The sequence below is a fragment of the Phalaenopsis equestris genome, unplaced genomic scaffold, assembly GCF_001263595.1.
Source record: "Phalaenopsis equestris unplaced genomic scaffold, ASM126359v1 Scaffold000318, whole genome shotgun sequence".
Lineage (NCBI taxonomy): Eukaryota > Viridiplantae > Streptophyta > Magnoliopsida > Asparagales > Orchidaceae > Phalaenopsis > Phalaenopsis equestris.
This window is the reverse complement of record NW_018164760.1, coordinates 233,271-242,172: the sequence shown is the minus strand read 5'-3', so window position 1 is coordinate 242,172 and position 8,902 is coordinate 233,271. Positions and strand designations below refer to the sequence as shown.

The following is an 8,902-nucleotide window of genomic DNA, read 5'->3' as shown; positions in this document are numbered from 1 at the left end:
ATTTTAATTAACCTAAAAAATTTTCTAAAAATTTAAGCTAAGAGGCAAACCTGATTACCTGAAGATAAATATGAAATATTACAGAAAACCAAGCAAGAATATCGAACAACCAAGCGAGAATACCGAGCAACCGAAGTAACGAACACCGAAACAAGAATACCGGGTCGATCCAACTCCGACTCACCGAGGAAAAATACATTTTATCAAAGAAAAATAGAAGTAGAGATTAGAGAACGAACACAAAAAATCAACCCTAAGCTCTCACCGAGACAAAGATTTTCGCGATTTTGAGACAATTCTCATCGAGAGAAGCTTTTCGCGATTTTGATAGAAGAATGATGGTTCTCGCAGTCAAGCTTTTCACGATCTTGAGAGGAGCAGCCGAAACTAGAGGAGAAAGATCGGACTGCGGTCTCGTGCTTTAGAGAGGAGAGAGCGGCGTGATTTAGAGAGGAGAGAGAACTCAGAGCAGAGAGAGGGGAAAAATCGAACGGGTTAGGGCTTTCGCTCGGTGGTAGGGTTATAAGGATTTTTTCATTTCTTTTGTAATATTATAATATAAAAATAATAATATAATATATTATAATAGTTATATACCTTATATTATATAAATATATAATATCTATATTATTAGAGTCTAGATAGTATATAAATATATTATTATTATTAATTTATTTTACATTATAATTTACAGGTTTTAAATTTTAAAATATATTAATTTTTTTGAGTATATAATTATTTTAAAAATATCATAAATTATATCTATTTATTTATTTATTTAATTTTTTTTTTTTTCGAACAATAACGATTCGAACACGAACGAACGCATCACTATTCGTGTTTGGTTCGTTTAGCAAACCGAAAGAAAAAAAATTGTTCGTGTTCGTTTCGTTTGTTTATCGAACGAATCGAACAAAAACACTCTGGCGAATTGAACACGAACTGTTTGCGAACAACGATATTTTTTTGAAAGCCCTACCCCTTACCGGAATCTCATCATTACATAATATTTTTTTTTTATTTGAAAAGTTTGCCTATAAAAATAGAACTAGAGACCGCAACACTACCGTAAAGAAAATGGATTTGCTGGAAGGGAAATTCCGTGTTAAGGATCTTTTTACAAAGCAGAAGAAAATTCCAAGTTCTCACTTTCTCATTTGACCATATGTTATCGTCACTTCCGACGTCCTCTCTTCTTCTCTAGAGTCGCGGAAAGCTGCCTGACAACCCAGGAAATCGATGGGAGCCACAGCTTTGCAATATCGAATAAAAAATCACACCAGTTACAAAAACTAGAAGCCAAACAGCAACCCAACCACTGCGCTCAAAATATGGCGGGAAAACACCGACTGCAATCTGCCTCTTTCCTTTCCCTCCTGCTTTTCCTCTCCTCAGTTGCCCTTCCTCATTCTAAATCCCAACCCATATCAAATGAAGAAGAGAAACGCACTCTCCTTCTAATCAAGCGCGACCTCGGCAATCCTCCATCACTCGACCCCTGGAACAACTCCACCTCAACCAGCCACTGCAATTGGACCGGGATACAGTGCAACTCCCATGGCTCCGTCTCCCGAATCTTCCTTCAGAACCAGAACTTAGCCGGACAATTACCTCCTTCCATCTGCGACCTCAAAAATCTCACCTCTCTAAATCTCTACAACAATTCCATCTCCGGCTCATTCCCCACCTTCCTCTACAACTGTTCCAACCTCCAGTATCTCAACCTCGCCGAGAACCTTTTCGTCCGCAACCTGCCCGATGACATCCACCGTCTATCTCCCAGGCTCACCGACCTTGTCCTATCCGCAAACAACTTCACCGGCGACATACCTACATCCATCGGCCAACTACCCTCCATTCAAAATCTCTACCTTGCTTACAACCTTTTCAACGGCATCCTTCCGAGCGAAATCGGGAACCTTACCACCTTGGAGATGCTCTGGCTAGAAAACAATCCATTTCCCTCGACAACGACGATTCCGCCAAAGTTCGGTAACTTGACGAGGCTTACTGGTTTGTTGATGAGGCAGGCGAACCTAGGAGGCGAGATTCCGGAATCGTTAGGAAAGTTGGCTGCGCTACAGGAGCTCGATTTGTCAATTAACTCCCTGAGCGGGAGAATTCCCGATGGGATTTGGGCTCTTGAAACATTACGATTTCTATTTCTGTACAAAAATCAACTCTCGGGCGGAATCAACGGAACGGCCATCAAAGCTCTCAGCATCGAGTCCATCGATGTTTCCCAAAATCAATTAACAGGAAGAATACCGGATGAATTTGGGGGAATGAAGCAACTCTCTATTCTATTAATGTACTTTAATAGATTTTCCGGCGAGATTCCGTCGGGTATCGGATTGCTTCCATCACTCAGCGATCTTCGCCTTTTTAACAACATCCTAGCCGGTGGCCTTCCTCCGGAACTTGGAAAGCACTCACCACTGTGGAACGTTGAGGTGGACGACAACCTGCTCTCCGGTGAGATTCCATCTGATCTCTGCGCCCAAAAAGCTCTGGTCTCAGTTATTCTGTTCAATAACAATTTCTCAGGCAATTTGCCGGCCTCACTCAGCAAATGCTTCACGCTGAGCAATATCATGATTTACCGGAACAATTTATCCGGTGAATTCCCGGCTGGGATCTGGACAACAGCTGTGAATTTGACGACTGTGATGATGGGAGATAACTCTCTCACTGGCACTCTACCGGATGCGCTCCCATGGAATCTGACGCGGCTCGAGATCCAGAACAACCAGTTCGTTGGCAATCTTCCGTCTACTGCAAAGAATCTTATCGTTTTCAATGCGAACAATAATCTTCTCTTCGGCTCCATTCCTCTCAATTTAAGTAGTTTGCCCCAGCTTGCAATTTTATCCCTAGGGAGCAACCAGATATCAGGCTCCATTCCGCCAGAAATCTTCAATCTCCGGTTCCTCACCGACCTCAATCTCAGCAGCAACCATCTCGTGGGCGAGATTCCTTCCTCGATCGGCACTTTACCAGTCCTCACCTCGTTAGATCTATCAAATAACCAACTCTCGGGTGCCATCCCGTCTTCGATCGGTGGCCTACGGCTTAACCTCCTAAATCTGTCCTCCAACGAACTCTCCGGCGAGATCCCAATTACGCTGCAGAGCAAAGCTTACGCCCAAAGTTTTATCTCCAACCCCGGTCTCTGCTCCTCCAATTCCGATCTCCACGTCAGTCCCTGCAAATTAATTTCGGAAGGCTCAAATGGTCACGCTCGTGGCTTTCATACCCTCATTGCCATCCTTGTAGCTCTCGTTTTAATTGCAGCCGCCCTATTCGCTTTCTTCGTGGCAAGGGACTGTCGCCGACGGCGTAGTACCGACATCAACCAAGATTGGAAAATGACGCCGTTCCAATTACTCGATTTCACGGAGGAAAGCATTATTCGTGGACTGAGAGAAGAGAATCTCGTGGGGACAGGCGGCTCGGGGAAGGTATACCGCGTGGCTGTTGGCTTCAGATCCGGAGGCGCCGTGGCGGTGAAGAAGATGTGGAGCGGGAGGAAAATGGATTGGAAGCTCCAGAGGGAGTTCGAAGCAGAACTTAGGATTTTAGGGTCGATTCGTCACATCAATGTTTTGCGGCTGTTGTGCTGCGTTTCTGGTGCATGCGAAAAGCTACTGGTGTATGAGTACATGGAAAACGGAAGCCTGGCCCGTTGGCTACATGGGGGCTACAGGGAGCTGGACTGGCCAGCCAGGTTGGGTATCGCGGTCGGGGCGGCGAGGGGGCTGAGCTACATGCACCACGAGTGCTCGCCTCCAGTCCTGCACCGCGACGTCAAGTCCAGCAATATACTTCTGGACTCGCAGCTTAGGCCGAAGATCGCTGATTTTGGGCTGGCTCGGATGATGGTCCAACCCGGAGAGCTGCAATCGACTTCCATGATTGTTGGCTCGTTCGGCTACATGGCTCCAGGTGAGGAGAGAATGTCTTAATTACCCCTTCGTTGCATGCTAACAAACTGAGACATGAATAAAAATTTAAAACATTATATAAAATGTTTGGCTACAAAGCGTTTTATTTTCAAATCTAAAATAATGTGAAAGCCGAATGAAAAATAGATGCTCAATATAAACAACAGTAAACTGTTTTAGTTAATCCTAGCAATACGGCAGTGTCCATGCCATTCTCAGAAAAAAAATATTTCTTCCGACGGTCAACTACCGGACCTCATGTTGTCATACATCTTATTGATGGGCGATATGACGGTCATTTGTAAAGGTTATTTTTTGACAAAAAAAAATTAGAAACTATTTAGTAATCTCAATTGTCATGTCTCAATTAATCTAATTATAATTTAAATTCGTTTTTTTTATTGTTTTATTAAAAAATGAAGCTAATTAAAATTTTAATTTATTATTAAAGTTAACGCAATATAGATATGTTATGTAAGTAGGTGCTTGAATGAGAAAATATTTTTCAGAGGACAAATGCTGTATAAATAAGTGAGTGATAAAGAAGTTTCATTCTCCAATTTGCAGAGTGCGGAAACGCAAACAAAGTGAACGAGAAGGTGGATGTGTATAGCTTCGGTGTAGTGCTGTTGGAGCTGATCACTGGCAGGGAAGCGAGCGATGGAGGAGAGTATGGAGGCCTTGCTGAGTGGGCCAGGTGCCACTTCCAGAAGGGGGACAAGATGATGGACGCAGTGGATGAAAGAATCAGAGACCCCGTTCACCTGGATGAGCTAAGAATTGTATTCAAATTGGCCATCATCTGCACTGCGACGATGCCATCAACCCGTCCTACCATGAAAGATGTGCTGCAGATCCTGCTGCGATGCGATCGAATGGGCAGGAGCGACGAGACGCTGGGCTCAGAGCGCGACTATGATGTGCTTCTGCAAAGCAAGACCAGCATCAGGCGTAATAAGAGCAAATCAATTTTTGAAGTCGAGGATCTTGTTAACATTGTTTGATCTTTTTCCATGAAAAGCTGAGATCACGCCCTTCTTTGCAAAAAATATTATGTTCGGCGTCCGGGCAAAAACAAGTTTTGTCCTGCCAGCGCTGCGATCCACCGAAAGGAATGGAAGAGAGAAAAAAATGATCTTCGATGAATCCGACTTCGAAAGTAATATTTTTTTTTCTTCTCGTTTTGCTTTGGGTGTATTTGATTTCAACCAAGGTGACGGCTGAACTAAACTAATCAAACCATGCAATTAAAATGAAAATTAAAAATGATACGGGATAGGTAATATCTCTTGATTTCTTCCATAAATACAAGTGTATTGTACTACAATGTATAGAAAGATTATTGGTGGCTTTTTCGTTTTATGGATTTGAGTGGATTGTGGAACTGTGCCTCGCTCTTCGAAGATGGCTCTGCTTAGTTTTCTTTTGTTATTGCCTCGCGCGACCAACTTTTCACTGCCGATTTCTCCACCGTCTCTCATGGAGTTTTCCAAGCTCCTTGCCTCCTCTTCTACCTCTATTCTTAATGGTAGATCCCCTCCTCTAATGAACTGTAAAGAGCTTTTAACCGCACTTGTAGTAGTTTTCTTCCTACTCTTTTGCCTTACTCCCGGTGTGGATGGCAAAGTCTCTTTTTCTTGGAATTTTGGCTTTGCCATTGGAGATGTCCTTTTTTACGTTTACTTGCTGCAGTCATTACTTTGGAAGTTTAAAGGTAGTTTCAGCCCTTACCAAAGTTTTCATTTTATTTAATGGTGGATCATTTAATTTAAGCATTGGTATCCTAATTTTGTAATACATTAGAAGAATTTTAAAGAGATTCTTATTTGGATTATGTTGCTTAAGCTCCTTTCATGTTGCTAGACAAAATAAAAAATTTCTATTAAGTTAGGGCAACCTTTAGTGGTTGATGCCCTCATGGCTATTTGCTTTAAACTCACGTTAAATCAATTGTTTTGTATCGAATACCATATTTTATTAAATGTAAACAAATAATTCAATTGCCCAAAGAAAATTGTGGCCACCCATCCACCCAAATATGTGTTCTTTTACATAGGAGAAGAAATCAAAGTCAAAGTGGAGGAAAATATGATGGTGGATTGAGTAAGCCTAAAGTCATCTTTTTATCTTCCTTTATTATTAGTTAACTTATCATTATGTTTGATTTTAATATTCCACCTTTGGCTATTATCAATGATGATGGATCATCCATGCCCACCTCTCCATCCTTTATTGATGGCCTTATTATTCATATTAGTGATCAAGTTCTAGATGATAATTCTTCTCATCTGCTTCATAAATTGACCTATGTGAATAGTGAGGAAAAGACTTAATATCTTTAGTTAATATCCCTTGTTTAATGACATCTAAATCTATCAGTTATGGTGAGACTAATGACACCTCAACTACTTATATTGAACATTTTGCTTAATATTCAATGCCTTTATTGTATAAAAACAAAGAAACTAGTTAGAGAGGAGGTGATATTTTGACCACTTAACTTTATCCGATTTTTCAAATATTATGGCTTGGAATATCAGGTGCCTTTTTAAAGATGAAAGGATGATTGATTCCAGGAATATGGTTAAAGAGCATATGATTGAAATTCTTTATTCATTAAGACTAAGGCATTAATGACATCTTTAAACATTTTTTTTCTTGAAAAGCTTCAAGATTTCGATGCAAAAGAAAGATGTGATAAACTCTCTCTTACTCTATGTTGGCATTATTTTTAATGTGAGCCCTGTGAAGATATTATTTGAATCAATTTGAAGTTCCTTCTCGATCATTTTTCATGCTTACATAGCTCTTCAGAGTTCAAACCATTGATTAGGAGCCCCGCTTGGAAAAACGATGTGAAATCACGATGCTATGCATATTAGCTGCCTAGGGGGTCACAACATTAGACCAAGTGCGGTCACGCTTCAGCTCATCTTCGTGATGCCTTTCCCTTGTTTTGGTTGCACCTGGGGTAGCACCTCAATGTTGCAAACTATGTAGCAATGCTGCTACCTTATTTAAAAACTATTTTGACCAATTTCTCCCACTGAACAAGCTAGAATTTGTGCATGAGCAAAAGAGGAAAGAACCAATACCAGCCCTCCTTTTGCCCTAGATATCTTGACTAATCCCTAATAGCAGGTCTCTTCCCAGTTATCATTAGTGTGTCTTATACATTACTTTTCATTCGAAGCACCACCATTTATCCTTAGTCCCTTCAGAAAACCAAAGTACACCTATCAGCTGAGGCGCTTTCTTTTATCCATGATCCCTCCAAAAAATAAAAAGTGTTGAGGTTGAAAAGAAGATTAACCAATTTGTAGTAAAGTTTCGCCCCAAATTTAATGTGTCGCCTCCTTATATAGATAATGTTGGGTTAGAAACTCTTCTTAATCAACTTCATCCATTCAAAGAAAGGTGTCAAAATCTCAAGAAATAGAGAAGTATGAACCAAAAATTACTATAAATGAAGTGGAGATAAAAGTAAAAAATTTCAATACTATCCATATAGAGCAGTGTTATGAGGAAAGTTTGATGGAATCTAATGTTGAAGTAGAGCAAATGAATATTGATGAAGAGCTTAAGTACACCCTAGTTGATATAGATAATATTTCACTACTATTCATTCCATAAAATGCTCATGAATACAATTAAAGAATGTTTCACTTTAAGGTATGGCTGGAAAGGAATCATAACTATGATGTCATTATTATCCTTAAGGAATACTAGAAGAAACAAAAATAAGGGTATGTTACTTTTGCCTTTTGCAAAGGCTTGGAATCACTTGGCCCTATGCAAAGAAGACAGCTGTAACACTATCATGTACAACATCTCCCAAACAAATAAAATCTAATTTGATCTATTGTCGACAATCTGCTTCTAATTGAATTACAAAATAATTTTTTTTTTGCATAACCAAATGTTTCCTTAGAACCCATTCTTAGTTCACATCTTATTAATGATTGCCATTAAACTTAGCTGAGGCTTTGATAATTGCAATAATTAATGAAGTCCTTTTACTTTTTTATAAACTATGATTGTTGTCAAGCATTAATGCACTAAATTTTTTGTTTAAGCCTTCTTAAAATTCATGACTATCTAAAAAAGTTTTCAATGAAATAAGACCAACTACCTAAAATATCCAAGATGAAGTCTTAAACCCCTCCATGTAGACGTTTACAATGAGCTTAAAAGCATTTTTTTACTAGTTAATCTATAAATTTTTATGACAACATAAGGAGAGATGAAATAAGTTTGAGATGTCATCAACTTTATCATCAGTGTATACCAAATTCCTCTATCATTGAAGATAATTTTCTTAATTCTGATACTTAAAAGAGAGAAGCTTTGAGTACTATTAGGTTTGAATATACCTGTCATAATTTTCTCTTAATAGAGAATTAAAATATTCAATCTTTACAGTGACAAATGAAATCTTATCACTTAAGATGGAAGCTAAAATACAAATAAGGTTGTTGGATTTTATGGAGAGCTTGTGCCTTTTTTGAAATTTTCCTTTACATGATATATTATTCGATGGCTGAGGTCAAACATACAAATTTTGCTCATAAGAATATGATGCAGCTTTTTGAGAAAATTTTTGGAATCTTATTCCATTGATAAAAAATTTTCCTCTTTGATAGTTGATCAATTTTCCTACTTTATATTGCTATAAATATGGTTCACTCATGCTATTTTGATTTCATGTTGATTCGAGTCTATCCATCCATATGTTGACCTCACTTTTGGTTGAGGTCTAGTTTCCTCTTTAGTAGCATAAGGTCTAGCCATAGGACTTTCCTGTTGACTATTCCTAGAGGACTAGAAAATGAACTCTCACCATTAGAAATTCTAAACTCTTCTTTGCTCAACTTAAAGTTCCACATATTGGTCATAACCTCTTGCACTTAGTAGGTGGGGTCAATATGAGGGAGCTCAAGGAGAGTCCCCATAGGATG

The 8,902-nt window shown here is 39.2% G+C and overlaps 1 protein-coding gene across 1 annotated transcript; it reads left to right on the top strand.

Moving 5' to 3' along the window:
- The first annotated feature begins 1,028 nt into the window (after window positions 1-1,028).
- On the top strand, window positions 1,029-5,304 carry LOC110025635 (receptor-like protein kinase HSL1). The gene is made up of 2 exons (XM_020726214.1): window positions 1,029-3,945; window positions 4,512-5,304. The coding sequence occupies exons 1-2, from the start codon at window positions 1,332-1,334 to the stop codon at window positions 4,946-4,948; spliced, it is 3,051 nt and encodes a 1,016-aa protein (XP_020581873.1). The 5' UTR covers window positions 1,029-1,331; the 3' UTR covers window positions 4,949-5,304.
- The last annotated feature ends 3,598 nt before the right edge of the window (window positions 5,305-8,902 follow it).

What these genes read in the sequence shown, in the direction of transcription:
- LOC110025635 (XM_020726214.1), top strand. Translation starts at nt 1,332, where the DNA reads ATGGCGGGAAAACACCGACTGCAATCTGCCTCTTTCCTTTCCCTCCTG. An exon ending in GTTCGGCTACATGGCTCCAG is followed by an intron (nt 3,946 to 4,511) that starts GTGAGGAGAGAA and finishes TCCAATTTGCAG; the next exon opens with AGTGCGGAAACGCAAACAAA.